At 36.2% G+C, this 25,790-nt stretch overlaps 1 protein-coding gene across 1 annotated transcript in view; it reads left to right on the top strand.

Moving 5' to 3' along the window:
- The window catches only part of TTC26 (tetratricopeptide repeat domain 26), a 36,988-nt gene extending 15,566 nt beyond the window's left edge, over nucleotides 1-21,422 (top strand). The window contains exons 8-18 of the mRNA XM_011359494.2: nucleotides 897-971; nucleotides 5,598-5,700; nucleotides 7,001-7,056; nucleotides 8,129-8,182; nucleotides 9,170-9,233; nucleotides 10,663-10,751; nucleotides 10,954-11,037; nucleotides 11,966-12,035; nucleotides 12,895-13,001; nucleotides 17,576-17,709; nucleotides 19,108-21,422. Of these exons, the coding sequence (XP_011357796.1) occupies nucleotides 897-971; nucleotides 5,598-5,700; nucleotides 7,001-7,056; nucleotides 8,129-8,182; nucleotides 9,170-9,233; nucleotides 10,663-10,751; nucleotides 10,954-11,037; nucleotides 11,966-12,035; nucleotides 12,895-13,001; nucleotides 17,576-17,709; nucleotides 19,108-19,219 (948 nt within the window). The 3' untranslated portion in view covers nucleotides 19,220-21,422. The remainder of the gene's footprint in view (nucleotides 1-896; nucleotides 972-5,597; nucleotides 5,701-7,000; nucleotides 7,057-8,128; nucleotides 8,183-9,169; nucleotides 9,234-10,662; nucleotides 10,752-10,953; nucleotides 11,038-11,965; nucleotides 12,036-12,894; nucleotides 13,002-17,575; nucleotides 17,710-19,107) is intronic.
- The last annotated feature ends 4,368 nt before the right edge of the window (nucleotides 21,423-25,790 follow it).

The raw sequence follows: 25,790 nt of genomic DNA, 5'->3' as shown, positions 1-25,790 counted from the left end.
ATCATTTCTGATTAATTGAATACTTAAATTCTAAAACAATAAATACTGATGACTAACACCCACATAAACAAAAACTCTTCGGAATCCTAATAATGTTTAGGATTATGATTTGAAAGCTTGAAAACTGCTGATCTAGCCTAATATTACCCAACATTCTGGAATTGCTATGATCAAGAAAAGAGCTTAATGTAAGGATTGCCGAGTAGACGTGTACTCCCATCCGATCTGGTAGTGGCCAGTGAGAACAATCAGGAATTTAGTCGTTTTATCCAGAAAAGCTTAGCTATTCACTGGCTAAAGTAGAAAAAAGAAGAGAGGAGGATTACTCAAAATTATAGATTGGCAAGGTAGGAATAGCAGAAAAAGGAGGAAGTGAATCCAATGGAGACACTGGAAATGGCTGACCAATTTTTTTTCTAAGGGGTGTGAAGAGGGCAGGAAAACACAGAAGAGATCTGATAGTTCTAATAAATAATAAAATAGTGGGAAGAAGGTATTTAATTGTTATGTAAATAAACAGCAATTCAGCAGGAAGGAAGTACTGTGAGAATTTAGGATATAGGTGGAATGGCCAGATTGAAGAATCAACCTCATTTGTTAAAAATTTAGTTCCTTTACTACCTTTTGCCCTGAAAGAAAAGACTAACTCTAGAAGGCAGACTTGGGTTTACCAGTTTCAAACTTGCTGTAAGGTTCAAGTCACTTAATTTTGTAAGCCTCAATGTTCTCAGCTGTAAAATGAGATAATAATAATTACATTGACTATTTCTTAGAGTCCTGAGGAATAAATGAAATAGCATGTTAAATTCTTTGTAAACTATAAAGCATTGTGCAAATATGTGGTGTCAGAACTACACAGTTGTCATTTTCATGAGTCTTTCCTTTTTCAATTTTAGGCCGAACTCAAAAGCTTGATGGACAACGCTTCTTCTTCCTTTGAATTTGCTAAAGAACTCATCAGGCACAATCTGGTGAGTAATAGTTTCCCGTTTTGACTGACTTGAGCCCTGACCTATTTGGTACATCTCAGCGGTTAGAATGATAAATGGAGGGAGATATCTCAGCAAATATTTCTCTATTCCAAGTGAACTCCTCCTTGTTGTCAAGGAGAGAAAATGAGTTTAAAATATCAGGTCGTTTCATCAAGGAAATACTTATAGGGAAGGCAGTAATACGTATGTAGGGGAGGAAAAATAATTTTCCTTTTACCCTTCTAAATTCTTCTGGCTGGTCTAATAACCAAATTGACATAAGACAGATTAACAAGAGAAAATAACCAAATTTATTACTTGTGTGCATACAAGAGCTTCATAAGAATATGGGTCCTGAGGACAAATCAGGCCGTTGAGGCTTAGAAGCTACCTTGAGCTAAGGAGAAAGGGGAATAGTGGTTTGGAGTTCAAAGGGAAAGCAAGCAATTCACAAGTAGAGAAGGAGCAAACATTTAGTAAACAAATTCTCGTGGGGCCACCCAGAAACAATGGGACACAGAGGGAAGTCTAACAAACAGACTTTGAGGTTTCTTCCTTGTCTGCCACACTAGGTCCCTTGAAAATACAATTATCTATGATGATAGATTCTTTCTAGGAGCAGGTTTTTCTATATACATTCCTTTAGTCATTTGTTTCTTAAAAATAACTAACTTAAAATAATCACTATCCCAAAAAAGTCACGTTTGGGGTGGCAAACTCTGCTCCTCTTTACATATGTAACATTTAGAAAGAAATGTAAGCCGTGTAGATCCAAGTGTTCAGTTTGTTGGCAAAGAAGAATATATCTTCCTGGGTTAGAATAAATGGGAAGGATTTTCGGGTGAAAGTAAGAGTTGAGCCCATCTTTGCCTGAGATTTAGAACTAGGATGACATACATGATAGAATTAGGATGACACATGTGAAAGGTTGTGAGCAGATTGAGCTCACTAGGCAGAAAGTCTGAACTGGGGGATAGTGAAAGGAAAGCTGTACTCAGTGAAAAAGTAAGGGGTGGTTAGGTTTAGCGCTGAGTCATGAGGGCCACTACTAAAAACTCCAGGCTCCGATTAAGTTTGATTCTACTGATCGTACAACATGGTGGATGCAGAGCAACTTTCAACTCAGACATCTGGGGACATTGGGCAAATTATTTAATATCGATGAGTTTCAGATTCCTCATCTAAACATGGCAATAATAGTAACTACGCCTTTTCCTTCTGATTTCTCTATTTCTTTCTTTGGCACCAATTCTCCCAATATGCTTGCTGAAAACCATCATTGTTTTAGACTCTCTCTCCCCCTCTTTATTTCTGATATCTGCTCAGTCCCTTAACCTATTAATCCTTTCTTGGCCACGTCTTATATTTATTCTATTCCTTCTCCAATTCAGGCCTCCTTCACAGATAGACTTTTCTTTGGATAGTTTCTATTATAAGCTTCTGCGTCTAATCTTTTCACTTCTAATGTAGTTTATAAATTAAAGCCAGATGCACTTTTGTGGAAAATGATGGATTAGAGTTAGTAGTTTGGATATTAAGCTTGGTGAGAGATCAAGACTGGAGTACAGGTTTAGGAGTTTTCATAAGAGAAGTGATTGCCAAAATCTTGACAACTATATATGAAGGAAAGGATCAAACACAGGGAAAAATATGTTTCCAAGAGAGCATCTGTATTTAAGGGGCTGGAGGAAGGAGAATAAGCAAATAAGAAAAGGCAGGCAAGAAAGAACATCTAGATAATGTAATGCCATTTACAACTCTACATTTTAATCACCTGGGAGATTTTTAAAAATAATGATGCATGGGCTCCATCACCCCCTCCCCAGAGATTTTTATTTAATGCTTGGGCCGGGGCCCAGCTATCAGTGTGTTTCTTAAAAGCTTCCCAGTTGGTTGTAACGTACGACCAGAGTAAAGAACCACCACGTGAATATATGATTGGAAGGAGAGTATCAGCTACTAAATGGAGATTATTCTTGGGGTGTGGCATTAAAGAGAAAAGAGAGAATATGGAAATTTTCCTTTTTGCTTTTGTAATATTGTATGTAAGTTTCTTCCCCAATGAATGCATATTAAAGTTTAAAACAAAACCTGAAAAATATTGAGCAATATAAATGGTTATTATGATCATCGACTTTTGTAAACAGACTTGAGATCACAATCAAGTTATGTACTAGGTTTGTAGCTTTGGGTAAGCCACTTAACATGGCTGAGTCTCAGTGTTCTCACATGTGGAATAGGGGAAATTACAGTACCTACCTTATGTTCTTGTGAGGGTTAAATGAGGTGTGGAAGGCCCGTGTGAATCCCCCTAGAATGTGCCACCCTGGCATGCAGATTGTTTGGAGCTGAACACAAAAGCCCAACAAACTCAGGAAGAGCCTTTTATCTCCCCCTTACCTGCCTGAAGAGATTCAGATAGAAAGACCTGCTTCAGGAAGGGAACCTGCAGATTCGCCTTAGCACGTATGAATTAAGTGTGGCAGACAGGAAGGATCCAAGCTAAAATCTGTTTGTTAGGTTCCCCTTTGTGTCCCATTTTTTCTGGGTGGCCCTGCAAGAAATCGTTTACCAAATCTTCACTCTTTCTCAACTACCTGTGAATTGTGTACCCTTCTCCCTTCTTAGCCCAAAATAACACATATACCTTATTTTGCCTCATCTCTTTAGAATTTTCATGCTTATGTGAATTCCTGTGCATACATATTAAAATTCGATTTTCTCCTGTTAATCTGCTGTATGTCATTTGAATATTTGACCTGCCAAAAGAACAGAAGGGGTAAGGGAAATTTCCCTGGCCCCTACAGAGGTAATCTGTGGAAGGTGCTTCCCAAAGTATCTGGCATAGAGTAAGCATTTACTTACTAAATACAAAAGTCCACTGAATATTGTTAAAGGGGTTAATTTGTGACTTGTGTGCCGAGAGCAGGAGCCAGTTTTCTGGGACGTTAAGGAGTGAGAGGATGAGAAGATAGTTGAAACAGGAAGCCACACACTTTAGAAGTAGGTCATAGGAGAAAGGAGAAAGATAGGGCACCATTCAGAGAGAACAATGGCACCACGTGGAAGACTTTCCAAGAGAGCAAAAACCTTTGTGTATATTTAAAGTTGAGAAGCAGAACCAGGGCTAATGAAAATAGAATAATTAATAGAGAAACAAAGTTCATATGGAGTTAGAAGTCATGAATTCAAGAAGACAGGTAAAAGAATTAATCTTGGCAAAAGAAGGGAACATCTCAGACAAGAAGGAACCAAAAGAGATGACCAAATAGGTATTTTGAGGTAGAAAGAAGGGATTAGGGAGTTCATGTCTGATGGTCCTGATTTCTGCATTATTTACTTGTGAAACAACCTAGGCTCTGGGAGCACCACAGTACACAAAACTGTCCTCTCATGGATGGTGTTTTTATTTGGCTGTTCTCTACAGCGTTTATTAGTATATGAAAACATACTTATGTGTTTGCTTTTTGAAGATCTCTTCCTACTTGAATATAGCCTATATAGTGACAGGAGGAGTGGCTTGTTCCCACCGTAACCCTGCTGCTTATTATAATACCAGGCATATAGTAGGTGCTAATGAATATTTGCTGAATTAAATGAAATATTATCTATAACGTGCCACACATCCCACTTTAACTCATTTAATTTTCATAATAAGCCTGAAAGGTAGACATTACTAACGCCATTTAGAGATGAGGAAAACAGGCTCAGAAAGGTTATATAAATTCTTTCATGGGGTTTTTGATGTAGAATATCTGTCTAGGAAAATTGTTTAATTATACGGTACTTTTCAAATTAGTAGTTAAAAAACAGTCACGGGGATGTAGAGTACAGCATAGGGAATATAGTCAATATTGTAGTAATGGCTGTGTGTAGTGCCTGATGGGTGCTAGAGTAATCAGGGGGATCACCTCATAAATTATATAAATATGTAACCACTGTACTATGTATAATGTAAAATAAAAAATGCAAAGAAATTATTTGGTACTTTAAGAGTTTTCTGAAGTTTCTTTGAAAAAAAAGTATGCAATACATTTATTCTGCTTCTTATACTTACTATAATTTAGACAATGGCTTTTTTTCAATGACGTCAAGGTCATGTGTATAATATAGAGAACTTCAAAAATATATTCATTCTTTCAAAGAATAAATGAGTGCCAGCTTTACTAGTTATAGTTCTAGGACCCAGGACTACATAGTGAATGCAAAGTTCCTTGTTGTATGGAGTATATATGCTGGTGGGTGTAACAGATGAACAGACAAAAGATACGTAAAATGAAGTCATGAGTGCTGTGAATTAAAATAAAGAAGGATAAGGGTATAGAGGTTGATAGTGGCGGTAGGTAGGTTTTAAATAGTATTAAAAAATGACCTATTTCAATACGACAGGCTATTAAATAGAAAGATTAGAATCAGAGAAGAGGGAAGAGAACTGGTAAGAGGCACAGGCAATAGTTAGGCAGTAATACATTCAGTGAGTGTGAAAGTTCTCAACATGTTCACTGATTCCCAGAGCTACTTCAGTTGGACATCATGTACTCAGTTATAAGTGGGAGCTCCTAAACATTTCCACCGATAAACATACCTGTACTTATTGCCAGAGAAACACAGTCTCTCTGTCTCTAGGTTGTTTTCCGAGGAGGTGAAGGGGCTTTGCAGGTTTTGCCTCCCCTGGTCGATGTCATTCCAGAAGCTCGGCTAAACTTAGTGATTTACTACCTTCGTCAAGGTACGAAAACGTTTTCTTGTTCTTGCTTATAATGATATATTTTAGAACATTTAATCTCTAATTGAACTATTCTGTTAACTTGTAAAATCCATAATATTTCCAAAAATGAATTCACAGCCGGCTCGTAGGACAGAATGAATTTATTGGTGCTTATTTGTGGTGCCTTTACTCTTTGGCCTCTCTCTCCTCCTCTGTTGCTTGCAACCTTCTACCCCATTCTTTTTCCATTTCCCTCTTATTTTTCTCTCCTTTGTTCTCTACCCATTGTATTTCAGTTTTCCCATTGTTTTCCCTTCCCCTCCTTTGCAGTTCTTTTTTTTCCTAGTGTTCCCCCATGTATAATATACATCTACATTTTCTTACATCTTTTTTATCATTAACTGTTTTGTTTTGTTTTGTTTTGCTCTGTCAGCCTTTCTGTTGCTTTGTACCCATGGTTTCTTATCAGAAATATTATGATTCAAAGAGAATGTGATATTTTTTGCCTCTAAGTAAAGTTAAAATTATTATTAGACAGATGCCTAAAGCAGTCTTATATATAACAGCTATAAGTACAGGGAAGTCACAACCACTCATTTAGTGGCAAGGGGTGACACTCTGGAATGGACTTTGGACTAACAACAGTGTGGACCTTTTTAGGGGCCTGGCAGAAATCAACCAGACAACATATTCCTCATCGAGGAAAATATGTGTTTATTAGAGTAAGAACATGAACTTCCAAAGAGTTCTCTTTATGTAAGCACAAAGAATTCTTGCCTTTTGGACAAGTATTAAAGAAACATCTTGTATATTTTATATATTAATTTTTATTATAAAACTTTTCAAACATAAAAATAACTAGTATGAACACCCAAAATGAACACCGAAATATTAATCCCAGATTCAACAGTTTTCAAGATATTGACAAACTTTTCATCTATCCTCCCTCTTCCTTTTTTGTTGCTAAAATGTTTTAAAACAAATCCCAGTCTTCATGTCATTTCACTCCTACACACTTAATATATCTCTTTTTTAAAAATGGTTGTTTTTCTTAGATAACTATAATGCCATTGGTATATAACACCCCGTCCAAATTCTTAGCTTGAACATTTCTTTAGCTGCTTTATGGCTTAATATGGATTCCCTAAGGATATTTGGTTATCTTTAGGATAACTACTCAACATCGAACTTGATAGAGTATTGGAACAGCTAAAATAGATCCTATTTCCCATGAATGTTTGGGTACAGAAGGATCATACCTTTGGGGGACTGTTTCAGAAGAGTTTCAGAAACAACTAGCTACTTGTTTCTTATATTTCAGATGATGTACAAGAAGCTTATAATTTAATTAAGGATCTCGAACCTACTACTCCTCAGGTAATCGAGAATGTGTTATATTTTTACTGAGTTCTACTGAAAACGGAACTTCGGAACAGTAATAGTTGGAAGACATATTAGAGAAGTTTCCTGCTTGTCGAATCCCGAGAAAGTTCATATATATGTATATTGATCTAGGAATGTTATGTGAGACTTTTGATGTAAGAATGAATGTTTGGTTTTTTTTTATATTTTTAAACTCCCTATATGTGGTCATTTCCTCAGAAGGGTAGAAGTTTGAAGATACTGAAACCTAGAATTCTGATGAAAGCAGTGATGAGGTATAGCTGCTTATCACTAGCATAGCTATCTGTAACGTCTTTCTCCCCCACTAGATCGTAGCTTATTGCACTCAGGGACTGTGTCCGTATTGTGTCTCCAATGCTCTGTACGCTAGGCGCTCAGAAATCACTTTACTTACTGAATGAAAGACTGTTGAAAAATGTTTCCAGACTCCATGAAGTCTATCCAGGTATATTTCTTGAGTGTATTAAGAGTTTCAGTATCTTTTGTACTATTCTTTTAATGAGACTTCTTAAATAAAAATAATATCCACATAAAAATTGATAAAGCCGCTAAGAAGCGTATCTGTTGAAGAATAGAACCAAGTCTGAAAAGGATATAGGTGAGGCCCTAGGACGCCAAAAGAGAATACCTTACAAACGGAAACCAGAAGACTTTTTTTTTTTTTTTTTTGAAGAAAGGATCACTAGCCAAGAAAGGTCATTATATCAGTGGAAAGGGAAAATAATATATATGATGTGGTCACAGAAAATGGAAGTGGCTAATAAGATTATAAAATTATTACGTAAACATTTTACGGTTATTTTTTTTTTCCATCAAATTGAAATAATACAAAATTTAACTCTTGGAAGTTTCCACTGAGTTATTTCTGCTTAAGCCTGAGGATTTACAAACAGTGAGTTCTCATTCAAGCCAGGGAAGAAACAGAAAAAGGAGGCCCCGGGTAACTTTTGATAATATAAAGTATCGCGTTGATGAAACTAATTGATTTGAAAGATATCTCATAGTTCCACATTCCTTTTAAATCAGAGTCATTTCATGTTTCTAGGAGTATATCCTCAAAGGAGTGGTCAATGCAGCCCTCGGCCAGGAAATGGGTTCGGTGAGTGTGAAATCGCTTGTCGTCTACAGTTTGCAATGCCATAGTGTATGGAAAGGGTCAAAATGAATGTCAGAGTTCAACCAGCAATCAGCTTATAAATAGGCTCTTCTGTAGCTCCTCATTTTCCACATCCCCTAATCCAGTTTCCATTGTAAAACATTCCATGTTAAAGACAAAAAAAAAAAAGAGCTTTTGTGCTAAAAATTGCTGCTTTATTGAAAAAGAGCCCAGTTTTTAAACAGTGTTTCTATCTAATGACAACAGCAACAACAACAAATCAGTGCACAGCTCCATTCTTATTTTCAGCGATTTCTTTTTTTAACATCGCACACCTCCGAGCTCTAATTTTGGCCTCTGTGAAATGGAGATAGTTGTGTCTCTGGGAAAGCTTTTCATAAACTCCAAAACACTGTCTAAAATTAAGCTCCGACTCATCTAAATATTATTCATCTAATATTCTAAAAAGAATAAGAATTCTTTTATTTTTTGGAATTCTCATATTCTAAATAAGAATATTAAGTTCTTTTCAGAACAAAGCAGAATATAAGTAAATCTTATCTCCAGCTCACTTCACAGTGCCTCATATAGCAGATAGGTAGTAAATAGTTATTGAATAAATGAATGAGTTAATTTAATAAATATTCCTTGTTATAACTATAGCTCCTACCACAAGGTCTGATATATGGTAAAAGAGCAATAGATATTTGTTGAATAAATGAATGAATTCATTTAATGAAAGTACTTTAGGATAGAATTTGGGGGTAGATTTTTTTTTTCTTCTTTTCTATCTGATCCGGTGTAGGTTTTAATTTATTTTCAGGTTATCGGTTTTTGTTGCTTATGCCAATTAGAATTAGTATTGTTTTGGGGAGGACCGAAAACAAGGGTATATGTTAAATCCTGACAAATACATTAAAACCATAAAGTATAATACAAATGAAATATCTTCAGCTTATTCTTCTGTATCTGCTCTGCTTTGTTTTTCAGAGGGATCATATGAAAATTGCCCAGCAGTTCTTCCAGCTGGTGGGAGGATCAGCTAGTGAATGCGGTGTGTGTCTGAGATCCATGCTTGTGACCACAAGTCATGATGGGAGCTGGCTGTGTTGTGTGCTGACTGATGGAGTTTGATTCTCGCCCAGGGATACATGTTAGACTTTCCAGTATGAAGTGGGGGAGTCAGACACAGGGGAGAAAATTGGAATTAGCTCTTCTCACCATCTCATCTAAAACGGGATGAGGGAATCTAGAAATAGAGGAGAATAAATGTATTCTTTGGTTCATGAGAGTTTTAAATTTTTGATTCCATTTTTGATTTGAAACGTTAACTTTTATTGATTTTTCAAGAGCCCTTTATGTAGTAAACATTTGTTATGTTGTAGATATTTTTTCCAATGGATCATTTGACTTTTAACTTTACCTATCATATTTTTTCCTATATAAAAATATTTAAATCTCATTGAATTAAGTGTATCTTTTCTGTAATGATTTCTTATGTAGATACCAAGCTTAGACAATGCTTTCCTACCCTAGCAGTTACATAATATTCACCTATATTCTCCAAAAGTAGTTTTATGGCTTCATTTCTATTATTAAAGTATTGATTTCATCAGTTAAGATTCACTGTAAAATTTGAGTAAGGACTATAAAAAGGGCTGATAGTTAGCCAGTTAAGGATATGGCTCTCTGTACTAGTTGTCTATGGCTGGCATCTATTCCACTGAACAGTATTCATGCTGAACTGGTTATTATTTTTATCACTCTTAGACATTCATTTTCTTTCAAATGTTTCACTAAAACCATTTATTGAATAGTATTTCCTTTCCCTATTTCATTCATTCAGACAACAATAATTTATCGAGGTGTTGGGGATGCAGCAGTAAACATAACATACAAATCCTGCTACGCTTGTGGAGTGTACAGCATAGTGGGACAGGCTAAAAGCATAATAAATAGATTATGTAGTGTGTCTGTGATGAGTGCTATGGGGAATGAATTGAACAGAATAAGGGGGGTTGAGAGTGGCAAGAGGGAGTTATACTAATCATCTGCTACACCAAATAGGACTGTGATATCAGACAAAAAGTTGAGTAAGGATCAGGATCAGATGGTTCCATGGCAAATTATTTCTCTCTTTGAGATTAAAAGCGCCAGGTTGTCTTAGGTGAGTAATGATGGAGACCAAGCCACATTAGGTGCATGTGCAGGTATTGGAGTTGAGTGAGAGAATCAAAGCCCTGGAAAAAGATCTGGAGGAGAGCCTGCAGGCCATGTGTTTATTTTGGGCTCTGAGAGTTAACTGAATAGAGAAAACTCTATTCAGAGTTTGTCCACTGAATAGCATCTGTAATTTCAGAATCTAGAAAGATGTCTTGGAATACATTCCTATCTAAGTTATAAAATAAATCACAGCTAAAGGGAACTTTTAATTTCATGAGTACACATGAATGCCCATGGTTTCTTTTCCCATTCCATTCCAGATACAATACCAGGGAGGCAGTGCATGGCTTCCTGTTTCTTCCTGCTTAAGCAATTTGATGATGTCTTGATTTACCTCAATTCATTTAAGGTCAGTATAGACTTTTCTAGAGGACTTTCTATACAAAATACTGTATATAATGTGTCAGAGATAAGATGGCCCCTTTACTATTGTGGCATTAGTGGCATCAGTTAATTCGGTAAGATTATTTTTGTGTTTCTCTGGTATATCTAATGTTTTTATATTTTGTATGTTCATGCTCAATGTGACCTGTTCTTGGGATGTTTTTCAGAGTTACTTCTATAACGATGACATCTTTAACTTTAATTATGCCCAAGCCAAAGCTGCAACAGGCAATACCAGTGAGGGTGAAGAGGTGGGTACCTGCTTTGGAAGGCATTTGAATGATTCTATCTAAAAATATTGTTATCTTTTTCTCACTTAAATAAAATATTCAGGAGTAAAAGATTACTAAAAGTTCCTTTGTTATTAGGTTACATTAAAAAATGCAATGTGACTAGATATATAGATATCATAACCACATTAATATTTTCCTTTTTTATAAATTTTATAAATGCATACATCGAGAAAAGTATACAGATCAAAATATACAACTTGATGGATTTTTAAGGTGAACATATCCAAATAAACAGTACCCAAATCCTGAAATAGAATTTGATCATCACCCTAGGAACCGCCTCATCTTTTTGTGTCACTCCCTTTCTCCCAAGGCTAACCACTATCTTGACATCTAACTTCATAAATCGATTTGTCTAAATTATTCAAAATGATTCAGTTGAATTATTCGATTGAATTTTGTTATTAAACAAATTATTCAACTCAGTATGATTTAAATTGCAAATATTTTCTAATTTCTGTAAATGTGTCTCATGATTTTTAAACATGGATTATCCTTTCCAGATTATTTTATTTTGATTTCTAATTTAATTGTATTGTCATAGAACGTGGTCTGTATCACACCAGTCCTTTAAAATTTGTTGAGACTTGCTTTATTGTCCAGTAGCTTGGTCATGTGTTCTTGAAAATAATATGTATTATGCAGTTGTTAGTTATTCTGTTCAAATCTTCTCTATCCTTACCACCCTTTTGTCAGCTTGTGATATCAATAACTGAGATAAATGTGTTAAAATCACCACAATTTTGTTCTTCACTTTTTCTTAGCAGCCTGTATAGAATTTGGTCATCCGTAAGACTATGTTAATTATGAATGTTAGGTAAGCTGATATGAATGTTTTCACTGCAAAAGCATCTTCATGTTTATTCTTTCTTTCCTCTTCTCACAGGTTTTTCTTTTAATCCAAAATGAGAAGATGAAAAATGATTACATTTACCTCAGTTGGTTAGCTCGATGCTGTGAGTCTTCTTTTAAATGTCACAGAGGAATCTTCTTTTTCTTCTCTATTGCATAATCTTCTGGTTAGAAATTATATTGAGCATTTTCTAATTTTGTTTTATATTTTGTTCTGTAAAATGAGTAAACATCAAAATTGTGTTATCAATGCTAATCAGCGAGGGTGACCATGTACATATATCATGTTAGTTTGCCCTGTGATTAGTTCTACCATACAACATTGACCAAGCATATGCAGTTCTAAAAGACTCCAAGTTCTTCCTTTAGCCCTGTTAAAGTTTCCAGAATCCCAGTTTACACTGTGTGTGTGCGTGTGTGTGTGTGTGTGTGTGAAATCATCCTGTTATGCTCATTCTACCTTTTCACTATGATGCAGGCCTTAAAAGTGGCAAAATGTCAAAAACATCATTTTTTGGTGTATTGTTTAGCCTATAACCTCTGTCTTTCTCTCTCTCTTCACTATCCTTTCTTGTTCCTTTTGTTCACTTGATTTAAAGTATTCACTGAGTTTTTGAAGTTATGGGAAAATTTTAACAATCAGATAGTAAGTGAAGCTGAAACTATATGAGTAAGATTGAATAAATGATAGGTGTCCTCTTTTAAGCAGATGAACTGAGTGGGAACTACTGGAAATCGGTCCAACCTAAGAAGACATAAGCAACTGAATTCTAACGTAAAGGAAAAATTTAAGTATGGTAGAGCTCAGAACCAGCTTAATGCCAAAATTGTAAGCTTTCCATGTAGGAACTATTTACCATCACTTTGTATATTTGAAACATAGAAGCAAATCTGTAGAATAGCAAGGTGCAGAAATGCATTTTTGTACATTTAAAAAGCAAAAACATTTGTTTCTTTTTGTAGATATTATGAATAAGAAACCAAGACTAGCCTGGGAACTTTACCTCAAGATGGAAACCTCTGGCGAATCCTTTAGCCTCTTACAGCTCATTGCCAACGACTGCTACAAGGTGAGCCAGACTGCGAATAAAGGAAAACCGAAGATCAGTATCACTTTGCCACACTGGCTAAATATTAGGGGAAAGTGGCCTAGAGACTAAATGGCTATTGGTGAGAGGGTTCACATAGTGATATCAGAAATGTCATCTCTTTTATGAATGAACTGAACTCAGCTTTTCAGGGTTTTATGTATACATGAAATAATGATTTAGAGAGGAAGTTTTAGATTTCTAAAGGCTGTGAATCTTTAGATAACATCCAGATAGAGATATTCATGTGGCAGTTGTAAATTTTGTTTTGAAGCTCAAGAAAGATGTTCTCTGACATCTAGGGACAGATTTGGAGAAATCATCATTTCAGGAGTAATTGAAACCCTGAAAAACAGTGAGATTACCCAGATAAGGAAGTAGAGTGAGAAAAGTAGAGATTTCAAACCAAATCTTGGGGAATGATAAGATATAAATAGTAGACAGGAAAGACAAAGGAACCAGAAAAAGAGAATTAAAAAGTAGTCATTTAATAAAGGACTCGTGTGTGTGTGTGTGTGTGTGTGTGTGTGTGTGTGTGTGTGTGGTTGGAAAGGCAGGGAAGAGTTCTGGGCCCTATCCTATAGATTAAAACTTTTTAAAAAGTTACCCTCAAATTCCAGAAATTCTTATTTTTGAAATACGTCTTTCTATCCAAAAGACAAGAAAATGTCAGACAAAGAGAGTCTAGTGTTAAATTAATCAACAATGGCTCATTTCAAAGTGAATCATTACAAAAATAAAGTGAATCACCATCGGTGGAAGAGGTTTCAAAACATTAGAAACCTGAAATTGTTTAACATGGCTTGGTGACATTAAGTGACTTAGGGGCGGCAGAGGGAAAAATAAAACATTAAAAGACAGGAACTGAATTCAGTTTGAGATATAATCAATCTGAAGTGTGTTTGGAGCTCCCAGGCAGAGGTATTACATGTGGAAATTATCAGGTGTTCACGCAAGAGGTCAGGATTAGAGATGTGGCTTTAGAAGTTAACAGCAGTGGTGGTGGTGGCGGTGGGAGCAGCAGCAGCAGGAGCAGCAGGAGAGCATGGGGGAGAGAGATTAACTAGTGGACGGTGTAAGGAACCATGAGGAACACCAGTGTTTATGGGACAGAAATAGGAAGAAGAGTCAGGGAAAGAGAGGATGAAGATGAACAGAAAGGAAAGAAAAAAAACCCAGGAGAGGGAAAAATGTGCTTTCCATGACCTTTTTAACCCCAGATGCTATTTTATCAAAAGCCGAGGAAGGAGAATATCAAATCGTCAACTAGATGGAATTGCATGAGGCCTGAGAAAAGGGGAGTAGATAGAGAAGAGAATCGGATTAAAAAGCAGGTGCAATGGATATAATGTAGACCACCGCCTTTTGAAAAATTGATACTGAGGATAAGGAGAAAAATGTGATTGATACTGAGGATAAGGAGAAAAATGTGTTAACTTAAAAGGGGAAACAAGGTTAGGGATTTGGGGGCGTGTTATTTTTGCAGGTGGAGGGAGAGTTATTTTTCTTTTAGCATAGTGAGTAAGAGTATATCTTTAGGCAGAGGAAGAGGAGCCATTATATAGGGAGATGAAAGATTCAAGAGAGTGGGAGCATTTTTGTTGGAGTAAGGCCCTAGAGGAGACGAGAGGGAAGTGGGGTTAAGATTAAAGGAAAATAATGATTTTGAAAAACAATTCAGCATTACCTCGTGTCTCAGTGCTCCCACGACTACCCACTAGTTCCAAGATTCACTGGAAGGACTCATACAACTCAACATAAGGAGATACTAACGGCTAAGACTTATTACACTGCAGAACAACAGGAAAGAGTTATGTATAGGCAAAGACTAGAGAGGTCAAGCACAGGCTTTTTTGTCCTTCCTGTGTGCAGATTGCACAGTCATATCTTTCTCCATCTACAAACTGTAAGACATGTTCTTGGCAGGAAAAACAGAAAGGACAAATAGAAACAAAATGGTAGAATTAAGTCCTAAGATATCAATAATTGCATTAAATGTAAATGGTCTAAATACACCAATTAAAAGATATCGACAGAGTAGATTAAAAAAAAAAACATGACCCAACTATGTGCTCTCTACAAGAAACTCACTTCAAATATAATGATAAAAATTGGTTGAAAATTAAAGGATGGAAAAATATATATTGTGAAATTATTAGGCAGTTTGTTTAAAAAGTAAACATATGCGTACCATACAACCCAGCAATCTCACTCCTTGGCATTTTATCCCAAGGAAAGGAAACCTATATCCACATAAATACCTGTTCACAAACGTCAGTTGTGGCTTTATTTTTAACAGCCCCAAACTGGAAACAATCCAAGTGTTCTTCAGAAGGTGAAGGGTTAAATAAACTGTAGTTTGTTATGGAATACTACTTGGCAAAAAAAAGAGGAACTGTAATGACGGGTCTGACTCCATTTTTTGATGTTTGACTGCTGACAGCTTTTAAGCCTCGCCCTGTCCAAGTCCCCTTGTGCCCTGGAGAAAATTATAAGATTCCCTGGTTGTTCCCTTCTCTGGCACCATCAGGTGATGCAAACCACACAAGCCCCTGACCTTCTCAGGAACCCTCACCTGGGCTCCGCCCCCAACCACAGGAAAAACCCAGGCCGCTCTCCTTTCCTTGCTCTCTCAAGCCACTTTAGATCTCCTTGAGGCCCCTGCCCTACTCTCCCCAGAGACCTCAATTACGTAAGTAGAAAACCTCATACCCTCTTGGCGTGTGGGTGGCATCATCATTCTCGACATCCAAACCAAACTGCCAGAACCACCTGTGCATTTACGGGGTTACATAATAGAAACAAGCTATTGATATATACAGTAACTTGGAAAAACAAAGACGTTATGCTGAGAGAAAAGAGCCAATCTCAATGGGCCCCATAACTGCTTGATTTTATATATATAACATTCTTAAAAATTATAGAGATGTAGAATAAATTAGTGACTGCCGGCGTTTAGGGATGGTGAGCAGGGAGGGGAGTGCATGTGACTATAAAGGAGTACCACAACAGAGATCTTTGTGGTGTTGGAATAGTTGCGTATTCTGATAGTGATGCCGGTTATGTGAATCTACACATTTGACAAAATGACAGAACTATACACACACTGTAGCAGTGTGAACTTCCTGATTTTGTTATTGTGATATTGTTACATAAGCTGTAAGGTGTGTGTGCGGGGGTGCAGATTGGGTGAAAGGTACATGGGACTTCTCTGTACTGTCTTTGCAACTTTCTGTCGATCTATAATTCAAAATTTTAAGTTTTTAAAAAATAAACCAACTAGAGCTATATCCAAGCAATATAGATGAATCTTACAAACACATGCAAGACATAAAAGAATATTTACAGCATTATTTCATATAGATAAAATTCTCAATTATATTGTCTAATAATGTATTTGTAGGTGATGAAACTATAAAGAAGGTCAAAGAACTGAAGACCATAAAAGTCAGAAAAGTAGTTCTGGTGGGAAGAAGATTGTAGTCTGGAAGTGACACACAGAGCTGTTTTGCTGTCAAAATTTCATTTCTTGACCTGGGTGGTGGTTACATTTGCAGTCACATAATTAGTCATCAAACTATATATTTATGTGTCATGCATCATTCTCTATGGGTGTTATTTCACCCCCACCCCCCAAAAAAAATGTTTACGGGAACATAGGAAGAAGGATTAACCTTAAAAAAGAATAAGAAAATTTCCCGGGAGATAAGCGAAAAGAGGGCAGAATGAATAAAGGTATAATTTGAACCGAAGGGAGGAAAGCTATATTTTCTCTACAAAGTACAGAAAGCAGCTAAGCTAAGAATTCAGTAGAGACCTTAAGGAACTTGGCAAAGGTTTAAAACAATACTTCACAGGAATGGGGAAGTAACCGAACCACACTGAGCTAAAGGACTAGTCAGCAACTTGAAGCCTTCAGTGAAACTGGTAACTCTGTACATTTATGATCGCCAATCAAGAAAATTCATGTAAGCAAATTTAATGGTATTCAGCATATTCTAGAATGCCCAGGAAATGTGTCGTCTATTTGGGAAAGATATCTGCCAAAATAAATGGTTAAAAGATTTGGCGTTTAGAGCAGTAAGTCAGTGTACACCCAGGCACTCTGAGAAGTCAGGAACAAGTCTAGGGGAAGACTATCCTCTTGGATTGAAAATAATCAAGTTAACATAAAATAAATGATGGTAATCATCCACAGAACGTACTGAGAAGACATGAAAAATACCCAGGTCAAATCACAGTCATCAGAGTTTATCCTCAAGATTAGAATAAGAAGTGATAACGTGTTGATTATAACATAACTTGATTATATGTAGAAAAAATATTATATTGTTGAAACCTGAATGACGGTAAAGTGATTTAAATTGAACTAACGTACCCAAACAGTAATTTTCCTTTTTCTTATTTTAATAAGGAATTTAAATTTATCTAACCGACAGTGTTGTCATTACCCACGCACTCATTTTATGCAGCTGTTTCATGGTATCTTCACGTTTAGTTTCATTCTGTGCGATCTTGTGACTACAGTTATTACCACAATGCTTTCTTTTATTCAGATGGGCCAGTTTTACTATTCAGCCAAAGCATTTGATGTCCTGGAGAGACTGGATCCCAACCCCGAATACTGGGAAGGCAAGAGGGGTGCCTGTGTGGGCATTTTCCAGATGATCTTAGCTGGAAGGGAACCCAAGTAAGTGAAGAGACGAAACACAACTTCTATTCATTTGCTGGTTTGTGAGATAAAGGAATTGCTTTTGTGGATGACATCGTCTTCTGAAAACTCAAAATTATAATGATGTTTTAGAATGATGAATAAAAGGTTAAGATGTTGTGTATTTCTATCTGAACTCTTTCCTCCAGAAATTTATTTTTTAGATTCTCAATCATATGTAGTGGGCACGCTGAGTATACTAAACCTCTCAGCTATGACAGCAAGACATATATATGGCTCCAAATGAAGTGCCATTTCATAGTCTTTTTCAATATCTTCTACTTTTTTTTTTTTTTTTTTTTTGCCCATTGGCTTTTTATTGCATCTTTTAGTTTAGGCTTCAAAGAATTAGAAATGGAGTGGATGTGATTAAAAATTATTTTTTTTCTTTTGCGTTCTCATATTTCAGGAAATACTGAGACATTAGATGATATAGAATAAGTTGCTTGTAGCTTCATTTGAAACAAAAATTAAAATACTTAAAATGAAATTCAGTATTCTAAAAATAACCTCACAGAATGTATTTGTTACCAATGTATGAATAGGAGATGTGATTATTTTATAAGTAAATAATCTATCAAAAATTACCTCCTGCCTTGTATCTACTTCCAGTCCTAAATTAAAGTTTAAAAGAATTTGGTTAAGTAAAAGAGGTTGCTCAGGAAAAAAAGAAGTCAAAAATACGAGAGAACTCTTAGGGAAGAGGGTCAATCAGCAGTTACCTGTAGATTTGATTAGGTAATAGGGAAGTTTTAGTATGCATTACTTAAAACATGAATTTTAATTGTAATTAAATTTAAAATACTTATAAATACTGGACATTTACCAAATCTTGATCCTTACCTTTCCTGTCTTCCATGTTTATTAATATATTGTTTTTCATGGAGAAATCATCTATTCCTCTGGCTTCGTAAAATTTTATAAATATGGCAGTGACACCAAGTTCAAGGTGATTATCACCTTAAACAAAGAAGAAATCTGGGACTCAGACAAGTTGAGTGACATATTGGTATGGAGCTAAAATTTGAACCCAGCTCCTGATATACCCTCTTTCTACTCTGTCATGCAGAATGAGGACAGAAATGGAAATATTTATGTTGTAGTGGGACAAAAAGATTAACAGCATGGATATAGATAGTATAAGTAAACAAGGAAAAATTGGGTTGGAGAGAAAGATGTCATAGACTTTTCATTTTACTATGCCACCATAAGACTAGAAGGCTAGTAAGTTTATAATTAGTTAATGAATACACAGGAAGTGAGTCTGTCACCAAAATTGCTCTACTAGAAGTATACAAAGAATAGCTCTGAGTTTATTTCACTTGTTAATTTTCATTCCCTATTGAAACACTTTGTCCTTTTAAATCCTTTGCTTAGAGAGACTCTTCGAGAAGTGCTCCATTTACTGAGAAGCACTGGTAACACCCAAGTAGAGTACATCATCCGGATTATGAAGAAATGGGCCAAAGAAAACAGAGTGCCTATCTAAAATAGCTCCAGTCACCATGTTGACATAAAACTGGAAATCATTTTCTTCGCGTTTAATGTAAGGACGCAGGGCTCTATTTTATTGACATTTTCCCTCCTTGCTCTTCAAACCTCAAGACCAGTGACTGGCTTGCTTAGGCCCTGCCTCCTGGATGAACTAAGTGCCACAGCCTGTGCTGTGGCCTCTGTGTGATCTGACTAGCAATAAGACTTTGGACTTGTCTGGTGCCTTTCTTCCAAAAATACTCTTACTCTAATATAATTTAATGACTTTAAGGAGAACGGCGTAACTTTTTTTTTTATATTAAAATTCTATAGCATTTTCTCCAAGCTTCGATGACAAATGCCGTTAATGCTTAAGAGTCACCATCATTCTGTCTTCTCATTCCCAGCCATCACTGTACACTACCCCTTTGTACTGAGGAATTCCAGAAAGACTCCTGTAATGCATCTCTGAATCTTGGGAGACCAGAGATTATAAATAGCTATATGATTCGAAGAATGGCAGTAAGATCTTTTATCAAGCTGTCCAGTCATTAATAGATAATATAAGCTTCTGGGATTACTCTGCAGTAATTGAATTCTTGATAACGTGTTACAGTGGAGTAACGTGAGTATTGCAGTTTTTTAAAAGGTAAATACTATGAAAAAATCTGTGCGGCACATATAAGGTTATTTAGAAAGCAAAGTATACAAATCGCATTCATCACTTCTCCCTTATATTTTAGGTAACAAAACAGTTTAGGTGTTTTTTTCCTTCATGTATTTTGCTGAATAAACATGAATTTTGAAAGTAGGGCTACAAAGATGATATGTATGCATTATGGCCATTTATTGATGTAAGGATATAGAACATGGGTTGTGTAGAGCCTTTTGAGGGGTCTCCTAATGGCTACTCTCTGTTCTCAGTCATATTCCAGCCCCATGTCTGAGCTTTCACAGCACGAACCTATTATACAACTGAGCATTCTTAGGCTCACAAGCTACTTTCAGAAGACAGACCGCCATGTGTTTCTGTACCAGACACCTTTATTTCTACACTATGTCATTCTTTTTCTATTAGTTTAAGGTACCCGGTATTATAGATGTAGAAAGTGCAGAGCCATTCCTATCCAGCACGAGAACTGAAAGAAAGTCATAGTTCCTCGAAACACTAAAAACGGAAGAATTCCTGTTAGCACCACATCAGCTGTTTCGCCTAAGCCCCCAGCATCGCACCGTGCATGGAGGAGGTGTATGGAATGGAGATGGGAACGTGGCGGGAGGCAAAGCAGCCGAGGAGAGAAGACCACTGACCACAGAGAGCCTTCGCCTCCCAGGCAGTTGCCAAGAGGTTCTTTCAGCTCTCTCCTCGGGAAGATGACCAGTTTTCTTGTCTTTTCTCTTAGACCACAAATAGTTCAGAGCACAAATCAAAATGAACTGGCCTAAATGGAATTTTAGAAAACAAAATTACATCCTTTTTCATATGCCAAAGCTTCCCTGTTTCCTCTTTAGGTGGTTCCTACTTTTTAAATAATTGGTTCTCAGAATCTAAAGTAGTAGGTGGGCCAGATCTAGGCAGAACCTGCTATAATTCTTAGAATCCTTCTTGTGATTCTTACCTCACTTCAAATATTAGGAAACGGAATAGTGGAAAAAGACAGATGGAACCCCTCAGTGGCTTTTGGCAATGAAATGCGTCTTCTCATTAATTGCTGTTATTTTCAAATTTCCTATACTTGAAAAGCTTTTCCATTGATGGTGATTTACTTTTAAATGAGTTTTTGTTGAATTTAACACTTCTCTCTGTGTTTTTGTGTCTTTGGGACAAAAAAAAAAATCAGATATTCCAAAAATAGCAATTTCCAGAATTTTATACTAATTTTTTAAAAAGTTTTTAATCTATAGAATTGAGCCAAAAAACATAAAGACTGAGTTAGGAGCAATAACCATCTGATTCTGCCATTAGGGATAACTGCTTGTGAAATGTCTTGGCAGGGTCTCAAGACTGCAGAATAGTGTTGCACAGCTGCTTTCCTTCATGTGATATAGGAGACAGTGTAGCGTAATCTATACAGTTCATAGCATCAATGTACCATTTATAGCCTGTAACAAATATTACTTGCGAATGGAAAGAAATTTTGCAATTATTTTTGTATTTCAAGAGAATTTTATTCTACTGTAATATATTCAAATTAAAATTTATTTGGTTCTTACTATGATATTCTGTGAGTGTGGTGAGTGTGAGCCTTGGGTATGTCAAGTGCCTTCTCTCTTTCCTGACCCTAGAGTAAAAGGGAAAAAAAACCAAAATTTTGGGCTCCATAAGCTATTTTTTTATTATAAGAGAGGAAAGTAGATATTCTCTAAGAATCCCTGCCCACCAATGCTTGTGGTTCCTGCTAAATCAAATTAGTTTTGGCTCTTTGCTAAGTTATAGCCCATTCCAGAAATTGTTATGACCAGTGCATTCTATAACACCTCACATATAGAAAGCTCTCAAATATTTGTTTACTGAATAATTAAACATTTAGTACATAGTAGAGCAGGAGACTTGTGAGACCTGACCTCTTATGTTTTGGTTCCCATCTAATTATTGTTTTTTCATGTGCCAAGCCTATACGAGGCGCTAGGAACACAAAGATAAACAACTTACAGTCCTGACCCTTAAGGAGCTCCATCCAACAGAGTCTACGCAACTAAACACATTAACATGATTGTTGTTGTCAGTAGAAACAAAGCCTTGAGAGGTAAAGGAAGGCGATGGGGATGTTTATGGCCAAGAAATGGGACACCCCCACCTCATTTAGGAGAAGCAGTTAGAACGGATCCTAAAATGCAATAGCGAGATACACAGGCTTCTGCCGCGTGTGCAGCACATGCAACATACACTCAGGCACACAGAAGACAAAGGACTACTTTCCTCTATTACAGCTTGGCACACTGAAGAACTCGCTAGCAGGTAGGCATTATATCACAATAGTTATATCTACTTTCCAGTGGCAAAAACAAATTAGTGACTTACTAGTTCCTATATTTAGGACTGTCTCAATTTGACTTAGATAGTCCTCTTATCTCTCTTCTTCATCCTATAAAATACTTTTAAGGCTTGTATGTATTTTATGATAATGTTCAAACAGTATTCTGCTTCTTTAGAGATGCTCTCAGAGAAGCAGAACTGGAGACCTGACAATGTGTCTGTACCCTACCTTGACTCTGGACCACAGGAATATGCAAAGAATATAAGAGTGCACAATAAAACACTAGATGAATACAATCAGCTGATGTGTGCGTATTGAGTGTGTAGCGTATAGACAAGCTGGCACTTTTTTTTGCATGAAAACCCTTTCTTTGAAAAAAAATCTAGATGCCAAATACAACTAGGAACTTCCCTGGCGGTCAGGGCAAATGAGAGGAAAGGAAGCAGACGCAGCAGGTTCACCACCCAGGCTGCCCTCCTTAGGGCAACGGTTTACAAACCTCAAGTGCGAGGAATGAGCACCCTGCCGGGTAAGCTTCAGATGAGGACAATGGGAAGCACAGATCTGGGCATCCATAGCATAAACTGTGGACGTATTTTATCTAATCTGATTCATCCTGTTTTTTGTATAGTCATTCCTGGACTTGTGTATTTACTTGGTCACTTACTTATATCCCACTGGGTTCCAGATTTGAGAGAATTTTCCAAAATAACAATAGAAGGCATTTAAGAGTAAAGGAAGAGAAGAGTAAATTTCATAGACAAAAATTGCATACCAGAAGTTCCCCTTAAGACTTCTTACCAACCAAAGCAAAGAGAGAAACACAACCAGATAGAAAATTCATAGTCTGTGTGTGAATGAATGCCCTAAGGGGCAGTAGAGCCTGGATCCTCAAGGATCTCTGATTGTTCAGGTGTTTCTGAATTAGGCTTTCTGCACTATAACTTAGACATAACTACATGCTTAACAAAAATTTCAAGAGACTCTCATTGCTCTAAACAGGGACAGTTCTTTCCTACGACTCAGTTAACTAATTAAATGTGTCCATCAATTTCTAATTTCCTCTATAAACATAAAACTATACTCTCTGCCAGTTTTTGACTGAAGAGTAGTTATTAATGTGGTGGAGCCAAGACAAGTCATTTCAAGTTTTAAAAATTACAAGCATATGTTAGGATAAAAATGTAGGTAATAGTGACCTAAAGAATAATTGCAAGGTACCGTAAAAGCAATGAAATGATGGGATGCTAGAGTTTATGCATTTACTGAGGAAATTCAACAGAGAAAAACACTGTGCAGCAGGTTACATAGAAAAGGCTCCATGAGAGAAGCGAATCTTAAGGTGAAACTTGAAGCACAAAATTCAACTAGGTAGCGAATGAGTAAACACTTATGTCAGATGACAATAATGGTATAAGTGAAGTCATGAATAATATTTACAGATATTTAATCTTTAATTGTACCTATTCTTTATTTTCATATAGAGGTTAATTTGTTCTTCAAAAAACGGTATGGCCTTGTTTGTAAACTTGTAGTTTCATACTATGACCCAGCAATTTTACTCTTCAGTATATGTCCAGGAGATACTCCTGTACCTGTACCCCAGGCGATATGTACAAGAATGATCCTCACGGCGCTGTCCCCAGGAAAAACTTGGAAACAAACCAAATACCTGTTGACAGGAGACTGGATAAATAAACTGTGGTAAAGTCAGAATGGCACAGTACACAAAATAAATGGACTACAGCCTCTTGCAACAACATGCATGCAACTTGGCAATAAATTGCTTATAGCAATAATTTTTTATAACTTAAAGACAACACAAACATAAATATACAATCAAAATGGAAGCAGGAGAATGATGACTGAAGTAGGTTGGCGGTTACTAGGAGCTGGGGAGGAAGAGGCAACACAGATTTAACCAAAACTTGATCCAACAATACTGGGAAGATGGGCGTGGGGGGGGATGGGAAGTGTCCATGTTGGAGGTGTCCGTATTTCATTGTACTATGATAAATGGGGAAAAATATCTACAATTTAGTTTTGAGAAACAGAGGTGGCTGAGCAAACCAAAGAATCACAGAGTCAACCTAATCAAAGGACGTGGAGAAATGCAAGACCCCCAGTAATAAGATAAACACCTTTCAGGTGGACACGTGGCCCTGGGGTCCCCATGGCATGCTATTCACCAGAATAATTGGTCCAGGAAAAGTCATCTTCCTCAAAGATGAGTAAGCTGAACAGATAATACAGCTAAGGGTCTATAGAAAATTAATACAAGGGAAAAGGAAAGAAGGAAGGAAGGGAGGAAGGAAGGAAGTCAAATGTTGGATAAATATCACTAGAAAATTGATGATGTGTATATGAAAGCGGTCACAAAATATAAAATAGTAAAACTCCGACAGAAAGGTAGAAGATAGTGGTAGTTCACTGATATTTCATCTTTAAGGTATTATTAAAGGTGATAAATCAAGTAGTAAATACATAAGTGTATTTTACAATACCAAGCTAAACATAAAATGTAGAAAAAGAAAATGCATAAATTTTATTACTGATCATAGTACAGAATTATAGACAATGTCCAAAGAAAATGAGGATTAAGTATATTATAAAAGTATCCCATAAAACAAAAATATAAAACTTCCAAATTATCAAAAGTAATATACATAAAACAAAGCAGACAGATCAGTTTGTGGGGGATTTTTTAAAAGGTTTAAAGGAGAAAGCACGACATAAGATAATGTGGCATATCTATGCTCAGACATACCTCTCATGTCGAAAATGTAAATGGGCTTAACTCACCTATTAAATGAAAAAGATTGGCAGATTGGATCACAAAGCAAAACCTAACTCTGTGCTGTTTACACATAAATGTTGACAATAAAAGATGGGCAATAGTACAATCAGGCAAATGCAAATAAAAAGAGAGCAGGTGTCACAATCAAACAGGGTTGAATCAAGGTCAAAATCATTAAGCGAGTCAAAGAAACACACTTTGAATGATAAAGGGTCCATTTCTCAATAAAGATATAACAGTTATGAATATGCAACAAAGGAAATAGCATCAATATTTAAAAAACAAAAATTACAAGAGTTACAATGACAGTAGCAATAGATGATTACAGTTCATGACAGCTGAAATGAAAACAAATGTAAGTAAAGCATATAGATAAATATAACAACTAATAAGGAATATATTGTTAACATAGCTTATATCTGGAAAACAGAGAGGAGACTTCCTTTTCTAGAACCCATAGAACATTCACTCAATAAATGACTGTATATTAGGCCACAAAGAAAATAAAGTCAAACACTTACATGTGTTTACTATGCACCAGCCACTCATCAGAGCATTCACATATATTAACTCGATTCCAACAACTTTAAAAAGTATGTATATTATTATTCCAATTTTGCAAACTAAGACACTAGATGCTGAAGGTGCTTGCATTAAAGTCACAGTTAGCAAGCAGGAGTCTTAAAAATAGAACCAGTGAAGATGCTTTCTAATTGCAATGTCATAAAGTAGAAAATAAAACCAGAAAACTAAGAACCCTACCACCTAAACATGAAAGAGAGAGAGAGATAGAGAGAGAGAGAGGGAGGGAG

This window comes from Pteropus vampyrus, unplaced genomic scaffold (genome assembly GCF_000151845.1).
Source record: "Pteropus vampyrus isolate Shadow unplaced genomic scaffold, Pvam_2.0 Scaffold48, whole genome shotgun sequence".
NCBI lineage: Eukaryota > Metazoa > Chordata > Mammalia > Chiroptera > Pteropodidae > Pteropus > Pteropus vampyrus.
Note: the sequence above shows the minus strand (reverse complement) of the source record. Positions and strands in the feature narration are given on the sequence as shown.